The 20,847-nt window shown below is 40.5% G+C and overlaps 1 protein-coding gene across 7 annotated transcripts in view; it reads left to right on the top strand.

The window, feature by feature from the left end:
* Positions 1-14,595: 14,595 nt before the first annotated feature.
* The window catches only part of MDFIC (MyoD family inhibitor domain containing), a 95,228-nt gene continuing 88,976 nt past the window's right edge, over positions 14,596-20,847 (top strand). The window contains exons 1-2 of one of the 7 annotated variants that reach the window (XM_074367184.1): positions 14,596-15,049; positions 15,330-15,518. In XM_074367184.1, the coding sequence (XP_074223285.1) occupies positions 15,434-15,518 (85 nt within the window). In that variant the 5' untranslated portion in view covers positions 14,596-15,049; positions 15,330-15,433. Of the gene's footprint in view, positions 15,050-15,168; positions 15,194-15,329; positions 15,519-20,847 lie in introns of those variants that run through there. The other 6 variants (XM_074367183.1, XM_074367185.1, XR_012508107.1 and 3 more) reach the window with 6 other exon arrangements.

Genomic DNA, 20,847 nt, shown 5'->3' with positions numbered 1-20,847 from the left:
GATCTTCTGCCTATTTTTGGGTTGGGTTGTTTGTTTTTTGTTCTTGAGTTGTATGAACTGTTTGTATATTCTGGAAGTTAAGCCCTTGTCAGTTGCATTGTTTGCAGATATTTTCTCCCATTCCTTAGGTTTCTTTTTGTTTTATTTATAGTTTTCTTTGCTGTGCAAAATCTTATAAGTTTAATTAGGTCCCATCTGTTAATTTTTGCTTTTACTTCTATTTCCTGGGTAGATCGCCCTAGGAGAACATTGCTAAGATTGATGTCAGAGAGTGTTTTGCCTATATTTTCTTCTAGGAGGTTTACAGTGTCTTATGTTTAAGTCTTTAAGCCATTTTGAGTTTATTTTTGTGTGTAACGTGAGGGAGTGTTCTAACTTCATTGATTTACATGCGGCTGTCCAGTTATCCCAACATATGGTCATTTGATTTTTTATGAAACTGGCATGTTAGTTGAATGTGGAAAGAGTTTTCAACAAATTGTGCTGGGACAACTGGGTATCAATATTTTAAAAAATAATCAAGACCCTCTCTTACTCCATGGACAGAAAGAACAATTTGAGGTAGATCATAGACTTAAATTTAAAACTCAGAACCATAAATCTTCTCAAAGAAAACATAGAAACCTACCTTTATAATCTCAAAGTAGGCAAAGATTTCTTGCACAGGCCACAATAAACACAAACCACAACACTTAAAAAAATTAATTGCACATTATCAAAACTGGTACATTATCAAAATTTAATGTTTTGTCTCCATCAAAAGACTCCTTTAAGAATAAGACTAGACAAGCCACTGTCTGGGGAAAAACAATTTTACAACACATATATGTAACAAGGGACTTGTACACAGACACATACATACAAATAAGAATAAACATTCAAGCAACTCACAAAAATGGGCAAGATATATAAATAGTTAATAAATGTTTGAAAAGTGAACAACCTCATTAGTTATCAGAGAAATTCAAATTAATATCACAATGAGGTATTACATTCACCCACTACAGTGGTTAAAATTGAAAAAAAATTGTCAGGATGAAAGGTTACCAAGGATGTTGAGCGACTAGAATTCTTTTGTATTGCTTTTGGGATTGTACAGTATTATAAGTTCTTTGAAGAACTGTTGGGCAGTTTTTCATGAAGTTAGCCATGTGCTTAACCAGAAATCCCACCCCCAGGTGTTTACCTAAGACAAAAAAAAAAAAAAAAAAAAAAAAGATGACATCCGGACTTGTATTCAAATGTTCATAGTAGATTTTATTCATTGTAGGCAAAACTTCAGGTACCCTAAATGTTTATCAGCAGGTGAATGGGTAAATAAATTGTGGAAGAGCCACATAAATGAAGTAATGCTCAGCAACAAAAAAGAAGAAACTGCCGACACGTGTCGTGACATGGCTGGCTATGAAAGTGTCGTGTTAGGCTGAGGTAGCCCAGACACAATAGAATGCACAGTGTTTAAATCTGTTATCAAATATAGATGAAGGTAAAACCAATCCATGTCAGTAGACATTAGATAGTTGTTGTGGGGAGGGGTGGCAATCAGTGAGGAGGAATAGTAACAGAAAAAAGGCAGGAAGAATCCTTCTGGGGTGGTGGAAATAATCTATAGCTTATTTTGGGTGATAGTTACATAGATATATACAGTTGTTAAAACTGATCAAACTAAGCATTTATAATTCATGCATTTTAGGCGTATTAGTCACATCTCAATTTTTTAAAAAATTGAAATGTCTGATACTTTAGGGGGGTAGAAGAATTTACTTACTTACCCATTGGTATGCTAGAAAAAAATCAGACCCTAACAGAATAGGCACACATTTACCCTTTAGCTGAAGGGCAACTGTTGTGGGTTTTTTTGGTTGAGAAGCGAAGGAACAATGATCCCATGCTCCTGAAACACCAGCCTGAGTGCTGGGCACTGAGGCATTGCCAAGGCTTAAGCTCTCTCCTTACAGTTCTGGAGGGTGTTCTGTTGTAGTCTGTGGATTTAGAAAGAACCAACAACAAAACCCACGCTAAATGACTGTATTAATTCTCTATTGCTGCATTACTAATTACCCTAAAATGTATTGGCTTAAAACAGTACCCATTTATTATTTCTTGCTTCGTGTGAGTAATGAATCTAGGTAAGGCTTAGCCAGGTGCTCTGCTTCGGGGTCTCCTACAGGCTGAAACCAAGGTGTCAGCTAGGGCTGTGGTCTCTTACTAAGGCCCAGCTTGGGGAGGGTCTGCTTTCAAGATCACTCACATAGTGTTTTGCAGAGTTCAGTTTTTCAAGGGCTGCTGCCTGAGGGCCACCCTCAGTTCCTCATCATAGGAGGGAGGAAGGGAGAGAGGGAGAGAAAGAGAGAGGGAAATGGGGGGGGGGAGTGAGAGAGAGAAGGTACTAACAAGAGGGAATATTCAGGTTTTGTAATCTAATCATGGAAGGTGTAGCACATCACTTTTACCTTACTCTGTTTATTGCAAGCAAGACACTAGGTCCAGCCCACACTCAAGGAAAGGGACTGCACAGGAGGTGAGGATCACTGATGGTCATCTTAAAATGCTGCCTGCCAAGATACTAACATGTATAGCATAAGGGATACTGAGGGTAAGGTGCTATTTTATGGAAAGTTACATTTTCTGGCCTTAAGTATGCATGTTATTTATTTAATAATACTGAGAAATTCACATGATGCTAAACATAAAATTTAACAATCTTTATACCTTCACAGTGTATAGTTACAAGTGCATAATATAAATGTTAATTGACAGGAGAATAAATCCTTCAAAGTTATAAATTACTAAATTTGCATGACAGTTTATAAAGTATTAAAGCGAATATGGTTTAAATAATTATTTTAATTCATTTAGTCAGCTGATCATTTTCAGAAATACAAATTTGTGCTGCTATGATACTTTTTGTAATACGGTAGCTAAAACTTGATTGATTACTTGATTCTTCAATGACAGAACTCATCCTAAACCATCGAAAATAATTATTCAGCTTTAAAGGTGGCTTTCTAAACTGCTGATTTTTAAAGATTTATTAAGTACCACTGTTATTAGGCACTTAAAATAGCTAGGGAAACAACATGATTTGAAAATGCTTCTAATATTAGAAAAAAAACTATCTTTTTTGTTCAATATTTTGAAGTTACCATTGGGTTTCTACTGAATACACTTAACTACATGCACATAGCCAGGTAAAAAAATTTTATTAATATGTTTGAATCAAGCTTCTATATCACCCATAATCCTAGAAGCAAGATTTTTGCAAGTAGACATTATCACTTTTTGGAGAAATTTTAACAAACCAAAAGAATAGTATTAAACTTGTCAAAGATCAAAAAAATGTATTTCTTTCATCTCACTTAAAATGTGCAGTTTTTAATGTATCTGTTGCCCTGGGTCACAGTCCACTAGGAAAATATTTCAAACTGCTGATCGTTTTACTACAGTTTTTGTTTGTTTGTTTGTTTTTGTTTTTAAAACTTTTCTCTTGAATTAAGATTTCAGATTCTCTAGTAGAAAGTCTTCTCTTTCCCCCTTACCCCATCATCTACCCTGATTAGGGTGAGGAGCTGGGAGAGCAGATGTGGCTCCTTGACTTAAAGAACCTTTGAGTCTGGTAAAGCATGACTTTAGCAGAGCCAAAGAAAGAGAAGTGATTTATTTTCTGCTATGCTAACCTAAAAATCAGAATGATAATTTGAGTTATTTAAGAATCTTCCATACCCTTGTTTTTAAGGTGGTTTTACTGACTTTGAAATTTAGACTCAGTTTTTTAAACGGCTTTTAAAAAGTAATGCTAAAGAAATCCCAGATCCTCTCCAAGGATTGATTTATCAGGAGGGGAGGAAAAAAAAATACTAATTGATTCTGAGAAGTTGCTTCCTTCTGGTTGTGACGGTATCCACATCCTTGTGTGAAGGAGCTTTAGTGTCTGTTGTGCTGAATGATCACAGTGTCCATCAGCCAGCATTTAAGGAAAGAGCACTCTGGGTCTCAGTGCAAACTAAAGGAAGTCTTCCCAAGTTCTTCCAGCAATTTTAAATGTCAAGATTTTCATTTTGGAATGGTTTGTTTCAACCTTATCTTTCATATCATCTTTGGTCTTAATGATTATGTCTTATATGATTTAGAGATTTCCTTTTATTTTGAAATAATTTTATAAGGCCCATCCCCTCTTTTTTTTTTGTTTAAAAATTAACTTTTACCTATTAGTGGGATTTCCAGGTACCACCTTCTTGATTATAGCAAGACCCAGGAAACTGCTCTTCAGAGCCTAAAAGTAAAGACTCTAGGATGAAGAGAGATGACACCTAAGGACTCTAGCCAGTGTCATATTCCAGCGTTTATGGGGCAAGATTATTCTAATATTGGTAGTGTTGGTGGTGCAAGTTTATGGTGTAAATACAAGTGAGCCTCTTAAGCATAATTTTCTCTCTCTCTCTCTCTCTTTTTTTTTTTTTTGCCTGCTGTCAGGTCAGTCTTTGCCGGCACCACATAACCAGTAGCATCTTCAAGCATACTTCAAAATGGATTTTTGTTTGATACCCGGGGGAAATTTAATAAACAGTCTCATTGTTAGAGAATAGAAAACTTAGTCTAGAATAGAAAATTTAGTCTTTAGTAGAATTCTGAGATGAATGAAAAGCTTCTGGAATGTATAACTGGGGTCCTCTTTGATCTAGGCAGACGTGTTATAAGAAATACAATAAACAGATACGTTTGGAGTTCTCTGAATGCCCTCTCCACCTTCTCCTGTATCTTTGCACTTGGAGTTCCCTTTCTCCTTCCTCCTCTTCTCATCCAGGGTCTTTTCCAAACTCATTTCATTCTTCAAATTCCTCTCTCTTCAGACTGGGTTTGGTGCCCCTCTTGTGTCCTGTCACTGGACCCAATTCCTACTTCATAATATGAATCCCATTATGATTGTATTTTAATCTCTTTACTCAGTCCTTTCCCTACTCTATTGTGAAGTCTTTCTAGAGCCCAGACTTCATCTCTAATTCTGTGCCCCTCTTACAGGCTCTCATGGGAGTCTACCATTTTTCCTCACTAACCACTGTTTGTACTTACATCTTTTCATGTGTGATAACTTAATTACCATCTACCTGTCCCAAGACTCAAAAACTCGGTGAAGCTCAGGACCCATCTGTTTTACTTTTTACTTTATTCCAATGTTTAGCAGAGTACCTGACACCTTGTAGTTGAACAACAACAACAACAAAAATACTGCCAGGACCTAAGTGGAGGCCTGGGGTAGAGTCTGTATTCAATAAATATCTGATAAGTAATTAGATGTGGATTTCAGTTAAGAGTCTGAGCTCTTCAACTTCCTATTTATGTGTTCTTTATTTAATTCTCTCAAATATTGTTTCCTTATTTTTATAGAATGAGAATTATAATACTTTCAATGTGTATCACATACAATTATCCCTAGGGTAAAATTGAGAGTGGATGGTAAGGAATGTGTAAATTTTAAAGGACTTGGTATGTGATAGTCATTAAAATTATTGCTAAGAGGTGGGCTATAGCTGTGGAGGTATTGGGGTGGACATATGTCAACCTGGAAAAGGCATTTGATAAAATGATTAAGTCCTTTTTGGGATTCAGAGTAGATCATTTTTCCCTTTGATAGTGAGAGAACAGCAAAAATCAAATAATTAATAATAGCAAACTGGGCCTGAAGCGCTAGCTTCATTTTCACTTTTTATAAATACAATCGTATTAGTTTTCTGTGGTTGCTGTAACAAATATCCCAGAGTTATCCCTTAAAGCAACAAAAATTTCTTCTCAGAGTTTGAGGCCAGAAGTCTGAAATCAAGGTGTTAACAGGGCTGTACATCTTCTGGAGGCTCAGGGAGAGGCTCTGGGTCATACCTCTGTTGTATCTGATAATTGCCAGCTTCCTTGGCTTGTGGCCACTTGTGTCCAGTACCTGGGTCCATCTTCATAGTCTCTGCTCTTCTCTGTGTGCTTATTACAAGGACACTTGCTATATTGGACATAACTCTCCAGAAATACAGAACCAATAGGAGATATATACATCTATATATATATATCTATATGTATATTATAAAGTACTGGATGGAGGCTTAGAAGTCCCAAGGTTTACCATCTGCAAGCTAGAGACCCAGCAAAGCATATGTAGTTTGAAGGCTTGAGAGTCAGATCCAATGGCACAGATGCCAGTTTGAGTCTGAAATCTTGAGAATTAGGAGTGCTGAACACAAGAAAAGATTGATGTTCTAGCTCAGAGTTACGTAGAGAGCGAGTTCAACCTTCCTCTGCTTTTTGTTCTCTGCAGGCCCAAGGGATGGGATGATGCCCATCCACGTTGGGGAGGGTCATCTTCTTTACTCAGTCCGCTCATTCAGATGCTAATCTCTTTCAGAAACCCTCTCACAGGTATACCCAGAAGTAATGTTTAACTAGCTATCTGGGCATCCCCTGGCCTAGTCAAGCTGACACCTAAAATTAACCGTCACACTTGCCATTGAAATGGGGGCCTACATGGATAATCCAGGATGATCTCTTCATTTCAAAATACTTATATCTGCAAAGATCCTTCAACCAACCAATGTACCATTCATTGGTTCTAGGGATTAGGATGTGGGTATACCGTTTTAGGGGCCGCTATTCAGCAGACTGAAACAGTCCGCGTGGGAGTGAGTAAAGAAAACATGGCTTTGTATGGATTGGCTGTTGTAACCAAAGTGTTCTGGTGTTGCTATTAATAATAATAATAATACTATTGGCAGTAATAGTTGCCATTGTTTTGGACCTCCAGAGCAAAGAATTGAGGTAATCAGGACCTTGGTACATAGCACATCATCGTGGTCTGTACAAGTCCCCTTTCTAGTGTGTATGCTTGTCTGCCTATGTTTATATGTTCTCTCTGATTTCCTTAATTCACTCTTTTCCTTCCCCCAAGAAATTATGATTCTTAAGATATTTATGTAAGTCCTTTTGCTTGTGTGTCTTCTTATGAACTGTGTTCTATTGTTTCGTGTATACATATTTTTAATAATCGCTGTGGCACTAAAATTACATTGTTTCTTGCTCTTTTCACAACATACAATGTTTTAAAGTTCCATTTTGTTGCCAACATGTGTGGGTAATCTGTACCTTCAGATAGTTACATGATAGCCCATGCTTTGCATCCATCCCATTAACTTCCTGCTCTCCCAGGAATGGCTACAGGGTTCACTCCAACTCCCTGCCCTAAATAACGTGGCAACAAATAACCTGTCTGTGTCCCCTTATGGGCCTGGATACATTTTAGGGGGACTATGAACATAGGAACAGGATTGTTGCTCCTAGAATTAGGAAGACATTGAATTATTTATATCTTTGTGTTTAGTATATTGAATCAAATTTGTTCATTATGAACTTTGGCATATATTTGTATCAAATCAAAGGTTGGAAACCGAGGGAAGCAAAAGAATAGCCTGGGGGTCCCAGTGCCTGGGGAGCAAGGGCTGTCCAGAGTAGGAGGGAGGAGAATAATCAGGGATGGGAGAATATTTAAGAAAATGTCACCTTTTTCTCAGAGTTGATTAAAGGTCCCAGGAGTGAATGAACAATATCATTGATCTACAATCCTGCACTTTTTATTTAGTGTCTATTTCTTAGTACACCCTTGGGAGAAATACAGATGTTGGCTTAAATCCAGAGTTGAAAGTTTAACTCTTCACCTGAGAATAGAAATGTATTTAGGGGCCATGGTGACAAAAGAATCTTCATCTTCTACATTATTTTCAGTGTCTTTGTCATGATCATTGTGCTAAAATTATTTCCCGTTGTGATTTCAGCAGGTCAGTCATCCTTTTCAAGGGCCTCTGGTATTTACCACTTTTCCACAATAGCTGGTGTATCCAGGGTCACTTTCTAGGTACCTTATCTACTGCGTGTGATACGCTCATCTTCACTTCTGCCTTCCCTCCTGTTCTTTTATGACATGTGCCGCTTCACGTCTTAACCTCTCCCTCCCTTCCTTTAAAACACAAGCAGGAAATTACCATTGACAGCAAGGAAATACCCTGAAGGCCAATGCTCCAGGCCATAGGAGTCAGCCAACTGAGAGCAACACTGAGAGCTTGGAGGGGAAGGATGAGTCAAGCTAATTCAGCAACAGGAGAGCCTGTGCCCCATTCTTTGGACACACGTTGACAACGGAAAATCTTTGGAACTCCTAAGTATAAGATCAGATTTGCCCTAGCTTCTCCATCCCTTAGAAGGGATGGATTCATTTACGTGGCTTATCCAGATACTCAGTCAGACCAAGAAGCCTGGATGTCAAGAAACTTAGCTCTGTAGCAGTAAACTCACAAAACACCTTTGCCAGGTCATTTAACTTCTCTGGGGCTTTCACACTTCAGTGCCTGTAGGCGGTATCTCTTCGGTCTGGAATTCCCTGAGCTCTTTGACAGGCAGACTTTTACTCATCAGCAGTACTCAGCTCGGCATCATCTTCTTTCTGAAACAGCCCCTGGCTCTCCCTGCCCACACCCGAGCAGTTTAGGTGCTGCTCCTGCCATGTTCCTGTAGTGCAGTCACAACTTAGTGTGTTTCTGTCTCCCACCCTGTCCCCTTCCCCTACCCCTTCCCTCCACTCCCTGAGCTCCCAATCTTTCCTCTATTTCTGAAATTCTCATGTCCAACATATGGTTTGACACAGTAAACTCTCAATATATGTTTGTTGAACCTAATCCATGAACTTTATGTCTTTCTGTTTCTTGATCCATTAAGCGAAGGAGTTGGGCACTTGGGTAGTTTTCAAATATTTAGAAAGTGGAAGAACCAGTTTTCTCAGTTAAACATTTGAGGGCAGGATCCAGGCATTATGGAGAAAAAGAAGAAAGCAGTCTATTTGAAGTAAGACTGGGTTCTAGAAACCTGTCCACTTGACCTCTCCTCTTCAAACTGAGCACTAGGAGGTGGAGAAATACAGTTAAAACAAATTGACCCAGAATTGCGATCGCTCATTTCCCTGGCAGCTATAAAAATGTAGCTCTGTGGAAGTTAGTCTTTGAAGTAGCAACTTTTTTTGATGTGAACTTTTTTTTTTTTTTGGTGGGATTTTTTCCTAAAACGTAAAAATAGTGACCTGCCTCCCTAAGAAACAGAATGCAGCACTAACGTAACTGAATCTTTCCTTAATGACTCAGGCCCTCATTCGGAACAGCCACTGTTTCACTGAGCTGAATTCACCCAGGCATTGTTATGACGTGTTTATTTCCCTGTATCATCCCTCTCTGTCAGCTGTCATTTCTTCTGCTGTCACTTTTTCAGACCTAATGTCTCCCTGAGCTAATCTCTTTCCCTCAAAGCCCCTGTGCCCTAAATATTCTGTGAGGTACAACAATGGAAAATAAAGTTTTACAAGAGTATATGTCCACACAGATACACACACACACACACACAAAAGAGTAGGTTTTGAGAAAGTCGATAGCTATGGTGTTGGCAGTATGTGAAGGTCATGAAAGTTACTTTCCGTGTTTAGAGGCTCAGGATTATTTTCTGACTTCTATGTCCTTGGGTTTGGGGATTGCTAAAATCATGCTTCTACCTAAATAAGGTAGGTATATATGTTTTCTAGAAAAACTAACTTTGGTCCAATCTGGGAATAACTGAATGAATATACCTTCAGTGCTTTAAAGCACTTATGCCACTTTTTTGGTACAAAGTGAATGATAAAATATTCTTGAGCATGAACCCCTAACATATGTTTTAAACAATTATACACACTTTTGAACTAATATGTTATACACATTTTAAAACATGCTTGAGGGCGGAGGGTATAGCTCAGAGTGCATGCTTAGCGTGCACAAGGTCCTGGGTTCAATCCCCAGTACCTCCATTAAAATAATTAACTAACTAAATAAACCTAATTACCTTCCTCCAAACAAAACAAAACAAGAGATAAAATAAAACTATATTTTAAAAAAATGCTTGAAAATAGAAATTACAAATGGTGACATAAAAACAAGTATAAATGCTCGTTCTACTGTTCCCTTCTCACATTCCAGACACTTGTCTTGTGCTCCCCTGGGAAGCACGTATAATTAATTGCATACCCCGCTTGTAGTCCCCTGGTTTGGATAACTAGGTAAGGATATTGACTTTGACTTTTGCTAGTCAGAGAAGCCTTTACCCAAGTGAAAAGTAATTTAGCTGCTTTTTAAGACATTAAGTCAAGTTAAAAAAAAAAAAAAAACACCACCACCACCACCCAGAACCTAGCATGTGGCCTAGAATGTAATAGGTGCACAATAAATTTTTGACTGTGAAATGAGTGATGAAGAGTAAGGAGTCCGTAAGGATGCTGTATAAACTCTTTTAATTGGTTCATTTTATTTGCTTTGCTCCTGTCAGACCTCTTTCACAATGTGTTTACATATTATTACATCATCATCAGTGTGTGCATCACTAGGCAGGAATGGTTGGAAGGCCCACTGGGATTTCAGTGGCAGAGGGCTCTGAGCCAGTGTTAGGGTATTTAATTCCAGTAGAAGACTGGTCCCCAGGGGAGGTTCCCATTCATCCAGATTACTGTAGTGTAAGACATGATAAAACCTGGTTTAATAAAGACCATCATGTGCTATACCCTGGGGCATCTAGGATGGAGGGTGGGGCACGGGCAGTAGTAGCAGTCAGTAGTGGTGATTCTCAAAGCCAGTCAGTAATAGTATTAGGGCATTGGGAAGGGTGTGCAGAAAGGGAGGGGCCAGTAAGGACACGTTTGGATTGAGTTTCAGGGCCTAGCAGCTGTGTTAGGCCTTCTGTTCTTATACCACATACTCTCCTTGGGTACTCATAGCCTCATTGCTGGTGAAGTACCATCTATGTGTTGGTATTCCAGACACCTACTAGCAGCCTACTGGATAGTTCTAATTAGCTGTTTCACAGGTTTTTCAGACACTACATCATCTACATGACTAACTGAGAAGCTTTCCCCCAAACCTGCTTCTCCTGAACGTTCCCATCTCTGTAGGTAATATTACCACCATCCACCAAGATGTGGAAACCTGGAGGTCACCCTTGATTCCTGTAGCTCCCTCATCCTTTACTTCAATCCATTTGGCTCCATTCTCACTGCTGGCATCAGCCTTTGACTCCTCATTGGACCTCCTAGCTCCAGTCTCAGTGCCTCTGAATCGTCTCATATATTATACTAGAGTGGCTTTTATAAATGTAAATTTGGAAAGTATATCCTCCTTGTTCAAAGTTGATAAGACCCCTGCTCTTCTTTTCAGTTCCATCCCCCATTCTTCTCCCCTGTGCATTGGGTTATCCTCTTAGACTGAACTGCTTTCTGTTCTTCAGTGATGCTGGGCTGCCCTGGACATCTGCATCTCTACCTGAACTGCCTGGAGCCATCTTTTCTCCTTTCATCACTTCTTCTGGTCTCAGCCGAGATAAAACTTCTCCGTGATTCCTAGACCAGACTGCATCTCCCTTCGAAGTACTGGCATTCCAGAACTTCCCTTCCCATCCCACTCAGCAACTGTAGTAAGTGGTTGTGTGTCTGTATTTCCTTCTAGACTGTGAGCTCCATATATCATCTTCACTGCTGCATCCCTGGCACCCATGGCAGTGCCCCTGCCTCCATGTGGCTTTGATGAATAAAAGAATGAGAGGATGAGGGCACCAGGTGATCATCAGGAACCATGCTGTGATTAGACAGAAAGACTGAACAAATACAGCACAGGATGGTTACGGACAGCTTGGGGAACACTTAAGAGCCCACCCTTAGTTCCTGGTGTATCAGATACCAGGCTTATGGACTTCTAAGTCCTCCTAGAAGGAAGACCTGAGTTTACCTAAAGACACAAGATAGCCTTTCACTCAGACAGGCTTGAGCTATAAATCCTGGCAGGATAATCTTGTCAGAATGTAAGAAGTCACTGAGAAAATTTAAAATATAAGTAAAGTATGGATTACACATGTACACCAGGCGTGGTAACCTGGTATTTTGATGGGGCCCTTGTGATAGAATCATTATGCCGTATTCAGTATTACTCGTCAAGATGCTTCTGTTTAATAATAATAATAATAACAACAACAACAATAGTTAATATTTTGAGTATGTTTCCTTATATCTGATATCCCTCTGAAAATTATCTTATTGTGATCTCTTGGGACCCTATGAAGAGTTTCTCTTATTCTCATTGAGGAAGCCAAGGCATGGAGAGGTTAACTTGCTCAGAGTCACGCAGCTGAGCAAGATACAGCAGTTACCTGTCTTGGTGATTCTACCATGCAGACTCATTTGTTGTGATATTTTTATTTGAATCTTATCTCTTCCCCATTAGAGACTAAAATGTTTAAATTTAATTCAAGGAGTATTTATTGAGTCACGTACCGTGTGTGCAACATTAAGGGCTGTGAAATTAAATTAACAAATATTCATCACTGACTGACTTTCTAGAAGAGAGCTGTAATTTTTTTTTTTTTAATTGAAGTCTAGTCAGTTTGCAGTGTTGTGTCAATTTCTGGTATAGAGCATAATGTTTCGGTCATACTTATACACGTATAAATTCCTTTTCAGATTCTTTTTCATTATAGGTTACTACAAGGTGTTGAATATAGCTCCCTATGCTATACAGAAAGAACTTGTACATCTGTTTTATACAAAGTAGTATCTGCAAATCTTGAACTCCGAATTTATCCCTTCCCACCCCTTTCCCCAATGGTAACCATAAGTTTGTTTTCTATGTCTGAGTCTGTTCCTGTTTTGTGGATAAGTTCATTGTGTTTTTTTTTTTTTTTTAGATTCCACATATGAGTGATATCATGTGTTATTTTTCTTTCTTTATCTGGCTTACTTCACTTAGTATGGTGATCTCCAAATGGCATTTTATTCTTTTCTATGGCTGAGTAGTATTCCATTGTATAAACATACTACAACTTCTTTATCCAGTCATCTGTCAATGGACATTTAGGTTGTTTCCATGTCTTGGCTATTGTATAACAGTGCTGCTGTGAACATTGGGGTGCATGTATCTTTTGGAATTAGAGTTCCCTCCAGATATATGCTCAGGAATGGAATTGGTGGATCATATGGTAAGTCTGTTTTTAGTCTTTTGAGGAATCTCCATACTGTTTTCCATAATGGCTGCACCAAACTACATTCCCACCAACAGTGTAGGAGGGTTCCCTTTTCTTCACAGACTCTCCAGCATTTATCGTTCATGGACTTTGTAATGATGGCCATTCTGACTGGTGTGAGGTGATACCTCATTGTAGTTTTGATTTGCATTTGAGAGCTATACTTTCTTAATATTCATGGAGTTTAACATCTTAGTGAGGGTGTATTTTTCTAAAAACAAAAAAGAGGCAAGGAAATATATAAGATGGGGTAAGACAGAATCTTCCAGAGCATCTGCTTTCTGTTCTACTCCTTTGCTTGTAGATGATGCTGCAGGAGACAGTGATACTTCCTAAACATTTATTCTCTGATGGTTATGCAGTTGCCCTTAGAATTGATCTGCTTCCATCAAGTAGATGCCAAATAGTCCAGGCCCCTAGACAAGTTTTCACAGAGTTAAGGCACTTTTATACACACCATTGCTAAAATCTCTAAATAAAACAATGCAAAAAAATTGTTAGTCATAGGTCATTCGGCAAACTATCATTTGTCTTTTGGGATAGAATATAGTCTTAGTAACTGATCAGAAACTTCAAAGGCTGTGTTTTCAGGTTTAATTGAAAGCAAGTTTGGTTGCACTGACTCTTCAAAGGTGAGAAATGGTCTTCTCAATCAATTGGAATCAATTCCAGTTAGTTTTTCAAATACATAAAATTCCTGGCATATTACTAATACACCTAGAAGGAAGATGTATCCGATGTCCATTTTCTCCAATTTAGATAACGTTACTGTAATTACTCTCTTATCCTAGAGATTCAGAGAATGAGTTTGGTCTAGCTTTGGACACAGAGTTTGCATTTCAAATCATGATGAAATATAGAGCAAAAGTTATCTGAATGTATTATGAAAGTACTTTATATCTGCAAATGACTTTATACTTGTTATTCGTGGCTCATCAGATTAAATTGAAATCAGAACATCTCCTTTGTAAGTGTAGAGTTGATCAGCTTTTTACTTCCAACCACAAGTTTATCTCACCACAGAAGTCCTGGGTGGAGGAGGCACTCTGCCTGCAGTAGGCTGGGCCCGAAGTGCTGGGCCAGTGGATCCTCAAGGGTGTCAGCCTTGCAACAGGTTTTACTGGATCCAGTTTGACTGTTTGACCAATACAAACAAAGAACTGAAAAACAGAATAAAGCCTATCTGTAGAGTCAGAGATTAAGAGATTAAACACTCAGCCAGGGGTCAAGGTTTCAAAACTACCATTTCTCTACTGCGCCGGAAAAGTCTGATACTTTTTCGTTTTGCATTGCCCCCCTGAAGGGTTCTACTTTCTGAGCATTCTCAGAATGCCCGTGAGTCTGGGGCAGGACTGGGGAGAGGAGCTGGTTGAGAGGGGATGGGGTGAGTCTCTGAGTGTGGGCACTGTTGGGCAACCAGGGAATAGCCAACTCCCTCTTTTTCCCAGCCCTGGGAAGAACCCCTGCGCTCTGTGCCAGCCCTGGAGGGCTTTGGCCTCCTGACCCAGACAGCCCGGGGCGCGAGGGAGCCTGGGGCCGAGCACAGGTCGCGCCGCCCCCAGCCTCGGGCCGAGAGCCAAGAGTTCTAGGCCTCCTCATCCGGATATGATGAAAAGGAGCAACAGAGGGAGAAGTGTTTCTGGAGTGTAGGAGTGGTGGAAGGGGGAAAGAGGCAGAGGGGGAAGAGTCCCCCTTGGAGGGGAACCGGCCGGATTGAGCTGGCTGGAAAGAGGGGGCGGAGAGCGCGAAGTCAGAGGAGCAGCCGCTGCCGCAGTTGCCGCCACTGCGGTGTGTGGCTGAGCCGGAGAGAGGAGGGGAGGGACACTCAGGGGCGGCCGCCTCCGTCAGGCCACCGCGACATGCGGCCCCTGCCGGAGCCTTGCTAACTTCCAGGCGGAAGAGGAGGAGGAAGGGGCTTGGAGCGAGTTGGGGGGATGCCGAGGTAGGTGGTGGTCCAGGGGGCGGGGAGAGGAGGGGTCTGATCCCGTCCCCCGAGATTCTCCCTGATCTGATCTCCTTTCCCAGCCCCCTCCCCCTTGGGTGCCCCACGCTGACCCCCCAGGACGCGCTGCTGTGAACTTGCCGGGTAACAGTTTTCCTCCCGGGTTTCAAATCAAAACTTCCCTGGGGTGGGGTTTGGGGGAGGGAAGCAGAGAGGGAGGGAATGTCCCGCAGGGGTGGTGTGCGCTTCTCTCAAAACATTTTTTTTTAATCCTCGCCAGAAGCAGTCAGTTCCCTGCACCCAACACCTAACAGCCCTCGGTGCGTCCGCCCAGCAGGGCAGCGAGCTAGGCGGAGGCGCGGCGAGGGCTCGGTGGAGCGGCCCATGTCCGGCGCGGGCGAAGCCCTCGCTCCCGGGCCCCAGCGCGGGGCCGAGGCGGGCGGCGGCGGGCTGGGCGCCCCAGCCCAGGGTGAGTGCCGCTTGCAAGTTGCAGGCTCCTTTGTCATTGCTGCATTTTAAAGTGTGTTCACACGTTTACCGATGGGGGTCTGCGGGTGGATTATTGGTGCGAGGACCGATTCTCCCTTGGAGTTGTGAACTTTTGCATAGTTAGCATTACCCAAGCAAGTTCTCCAGGATCGCTGCCCTAGATCAACAACCGGATAAGAGGGCGGGATCCGCTGGTGCCTCCACTCCCCCTTCCTTTGGCTGCAGAGAAACAGGATGGCAGAATTACTTCTTTCTTAAACCTATGCATTTCAGGGCCTAACCCAGCTGTGTGGGATCTGAAGCTCTTCCCCCTACTTCTCTTCAGTTCTGGCTCTTCCTCAGATCCAAGACTTAGGCTGCTTTCTGAGCCAGCTTGCACTCCCCTCATCTTTCTGTTTCTTGTGGGCTCCTCTGCAACTCTGATAATCCGGGCTTCTGTGACCAATTGCTTTGGAATGGTTCGTGCATACGTTTTCAATAACCATAGTTTTGAATAAACTTAACTTTAAAAGAAATGCTTTCCGAGAACGAATTAGCCCTTTATATTCTTCCAAAGTATAAACATACACAGCCTGTAAAGGAAATACTTTTATTTGGGGAAAACTTCCTTGACAAGCTTATTAACAACTCAGACAGTATGGCTATCTTTTTTCTCTTGAAGGTAACATACTTCAGGTTTTCAATGGTGACAGAGAGCAAGGATCTTACTCCTTTGATGCATTGTCTTCTTAGGGTGGTTCTGATTTGAAGAGTTATGACACAGATACAAACTAATTTTCTAGGGCTCAAAAACCTACTTGATACTCATGATTTTAAGCATGTCTGATAAGTTCCCCCCAACCTCCCCACCTTGTCCTTGACAATTATGTAGTGGGTTTCTTGGGATTCTTGTCCTTAAGGCAGTAAAAAGTGGAAAGGAAGAAGTTAATGTTGAACTCACAATAGGTAAAAGCAGAAAACATCCATGGCTAAATTAAAATGTTCTGGCATTCAGGGCTGTTCAACTGAATTATGTTTATCATTATTTTTTGCTTCTAAACAGTGAGTCACTTTTTTTCTAAACAGAGAACAGAGAGAAAATCAGAAAATTGGAGAACCCAGAAGGATAAACAAGTTTTCCCAGAAGTAGCCCATGTTCTGCATACTGTGTGGCCAACACAATCATTTTCTTGTCATGAGGCATGCCCTTAGCAGTCGTATCGACTCATGGATGGGCTGTTTGTGTTCACACTTGAGCTGTTAATCACTGTTGTTAACAAATGCTTGTCAGAAATCAACCTCAAACACACTAGAAAAACGATTTGAAACTAGTGATATCTGCAATGTCCAACTTTAATGACGTGCGTTTTTAAAGTCAGCTAGAACGTCTTGCAGTGACCCTTAGTGCACCTGTGCAGATGTAATGCTGTAAGGTGTCCGTGATCTGATTTTAAGAACCAGGCTTCTAGAATGTTCTGAAGGAGAATGTCGAGTGTTGACTGCATACAACACACACATGATCAATGTGGAAACTCTTGGGTTATGTTTTATCTGAAAATTGGCTTAGCCTCAGCAACACATTTTTATTTTCTGTTTTTTTTTTAGTTTTGCTTTTTTAAATTAGTTCAAATTTGACTCACCACATCCTTTCAAAAGACATCAATTTAATTATAATATAAAGCTGATCTTTTTAAACAGAAAATCCTCAGAATCTTGTTAAAACATTGTTTCTCAAACAGGTAGGTTTCACAAGTTGTATTGAAAAAAAAGTGGATGCAAGTAGGTAGGCAGAAAGCTTCAGGATGTAGCTGCCAGTGGTTAGACTGGTTTTATTGGTAAAGACATTAGTGGAGAAGCTTTGCTCACAGACCTCTCTCGTCGGTGCTTCCTTGAGTTCTTTCATCCTCCTCCTTCTGTCCTTGGATTCTTTATCATCTTTTCTGAAGAATAGTTTAATAATTATCTCGTAAGATATGGCTGCTTAGTTAATAGGAATCTAATTTTAAAATTGTATATATTTCAATCAGAAAAATGGAATGCTTTATGAAAGTTACCAGAACATATCTTTTCGTGAAGGGCAACGATAAGATCAAGTCTTCCCCTGCAAACACAATTAAAAATATGTATGTATTTATGTGCATGTATGTGCGTGTATTCACACATACACAAAGACGTATGATATAACCCATACATATATCACTGTGTTGTGTTCAGCTCACTGTACTGCTGACCAAAGGCATATAAAGTTAAAGTTGAAAGTAGTTTTAGGGGGCCTCTAGTCTGAACTCCCCATCAAATCTGGAATTTCTAGCCTTTCAGGTGGTTAGTTAGAAACCTACAGTGTGGCACATTCTACTTCTCAGATTCATAGTGAGGAGTTTTTCTTATTGAGAGCATAGCTCTGTCTCTTTACAACCTCTATCCTTTTGCTGTGTCCTGCAAACACAATTCTTTTGCTTTGAAAGCATTAAAAATCTTATTTATGCATTTGGAAAATTGTTACCAAGCAATGACATAAGGGCATACGCTCCGGGCTATCAGAGGGAACCAGATGGGTGTCTGGGTGTGGGACGGTAGGGAGCAGTGGAGACTGCGGCCACTGGCAAGCTCGTGGGCCGGGAGGCAGTGCTTCTCAGTGCCAGATCATCATTGCCATTTGGGTTAATATCTTCCAAAATTTCAAGAGATACTGGAAATAGGGATTTTTAAATGTATCATCCCTCCCTTTTTAAAAGTTGGCAACTAATTAAATACACTTTTTGTTCAGGCCAAAGAAAACAACCACACCTGCAGGCTGGAAATGGCCTCTAAGCAGCTGATTTGTGATCTCTATTACACAAAATAGAAAGTAAATGTGTGATTGAAAACTGTTTCCCTATTTCTGACTAACTTCTGAAAGATGGATATGATTTGCTGTCTCATGAAAGTACCTGTGTATAAGTGTCTTGATAAGTGAAGGACAATTTGGGCCAAACTGATTTTTGTTTTAAGAGAGAATGGATCTTGTGTATGTGGTTCGTCTCATTGTCATTTTTTTCTCTTTTGGATTAAGCATCTTAAATTCATTGTGTTACCAACACTGAAAATGTAGGTATTGTCATTTTTTGTGCAAAAGTTACTAGACTCCAAAAGAATAAAAAGAGCCTTTTCTTTGTGCTTCATTATAAATTTGCAACTTGTAACTAGAAGGATCTTTAGAAATAGTATAGTCCAACTGGCTCACTTTTTAGAAGGGATGTCCAAAGACTTTAAGTGACTTGCCCAAGGTCTCATATACAGTCAGTAGAAATCAGGGTGGAAGCACAGGTTGTAAACATATAGTATATGTCATTGTGATAAATGGGTTTGGAGTAGAGAATACAACTTTTCCTACGGATGGGTGAACTGGAGATAATCAGCTTTGGATACTGTGAATCACTTGAGCCTGTTCGAGTCCCTACATCCCCCCTCCCCCTGCATTGCATTTGCCAAGATTTAGACTGTTGGGCTGTGTGCTGGAATATTCTTTAATGTGATAATGTGTGATTTAATGCACTCTTCTCTCTTGGGAGAGTCCTCTGAGACTATTAGGCGGACTTTTCATAGCGGGATGCAAAATGCCAGTAAAGTTAATTAAAAATAATTTAAAATAGAAGCTAGGGAGAAAATCTTCAAGTTGAAATTACATAAGAAGAGCTTTGACTTAGAAGCTTAGCTGAGTTGTCAGGAATTTATAGTGGCTAATCAGATTTCCTTTATGGGAAGCCTGTTTATTTCAGTTTATACCATGTATGCTCATAATATCCATATTCTTCGACTTTTATCATATCATGTTATCCTTTTGATTAAGGATGGCATTTCTCAAAGTGTGTCATCTTTGGGCAGCTTCTGTCTCTAGTTCTCAATTGGGGACGATTGTGCCCTCCAGGAGACATTTTGGAATGTGTGGAGACATGCTTGGTGGCCTTAACAGTGGGGTGGGGTGGGTGCTCCTGGCATGCAGTGGGGAGAGGCCAGGGAAAATGCTTAACATCTTACAATGCCCCTCCCAACAAAGAATTACCTGCCCAGAATGTCACTAGTTTTGAGATACTACCCTAATGGCTCAAGGAGACTGACATCTTTGGCTCCTCTCCAGACTTACAGAATCAGAATCTCCAGAGTAAGACTCAAGAATTTGCATTTTAATCCAGCTCCAGGTGCTCTTTAGCTCTGGTTGAGAGTCATTGTTTTTAGAGGCTTTTATCTGTAGAAAGACATGCTCTATTGGTAGATTTTTTTTAAAGGGTTTTTGTTTTTGTTTTTGTTTTTGGTAGAAAGCCCTTTAAAAAGTACCCTTTTCAAGTTCCAAACTTTAAATAATATCACTCCGTGTGAACTCTCTCTTAGGGCTCTCCAGCATTTTTTTTTGTTGGGGTGAAGATAGTAATAGAGAAGGCATGTATGTTTGTAATTCAGGGCACTTGTAGAGATGGTTAATTTTAACATTGATTTTCATTTCTACCATAGCCTTTTTGTTTGTCTTCCCATTGTTTATTTCTGCCTTACTCAGGTGCTTTGTAAATGTTCCATCATACATATATATACACACACATATATATACACACACATACGAGAGAGAGAGAGAGAGAGATGTCATATATACAGCCCTGCTATATGACAGATACAGAGAGAAACAGACTGATGAATTAAATCTGGGGCATGCAGGATGATGGGGAAACACATATGTTCACACATGTCTATAATATAAGGTGGATGGAAAGGCATTATAACAGAGGCACAAAGAAAGTGATGGCAGAATGGGGGAGAAAGACAGCATCTCTGCCTAGCTGGGGCATTTAGAAAAACCTCTAGGAAAACTTAACTTGAGTTGGACCAAGAAGCATGGTCCTAGGACTCAGTTTTGTGGAGTTGGTGCGTGGAAAGCCAGGCTAGCAGGGGACTGTTACAGGGTATGGGGCACCTCGCTGAGACCACTGTATGAGTTGTACTAAGGAGCTGAAAGTGAGGTCAAGTTGCGAAGATAAGCTAAAGTCATTTTGAGGATTCTCCTGCTGAGAAATCTGTATAACCTTTCCGTAGGCAGTGGCCAGCCATGGAAAGTTCTTGATAAGGGGAAGGATAGGACCAAATTGGTGTTTTCAGGAATATAAATCTGGTGGCAGTTCAAAGGATGATTTGGGGGGGGGGGCAAGAGTGAAGGCAGTCACTATCCAGGAAGCTATTACACTAGGCTGACAAAAGATGAGAGGACCTGGGGCAGTACTGGGGGGAGTGGAATAGAGACTATGGATTGAAGAACAATAGCACAAGCAGGATGGAGCTTGCCTTTGCTGTGAGAGTCCCTTGAG

This window comes from Camelus bactrianus, chromosome 7 (assembly GCF_048773025.1).
Source record: "Camelus bactrianus isolate YW-2024 breed Bactrian camel chromosome 7, ASM4877302v1, whole genome shotgun sequence".
NCBI lineage: Eukaryota > Metazoa > Chordata > Mammalia > Artiodactyla > Camelidae > Camelus > Camelus bactrianus.
Note: the sequence above shows the minus strand (reverse complement) of the source record. Positions and strands in the feature narration are given on the sequence as shown.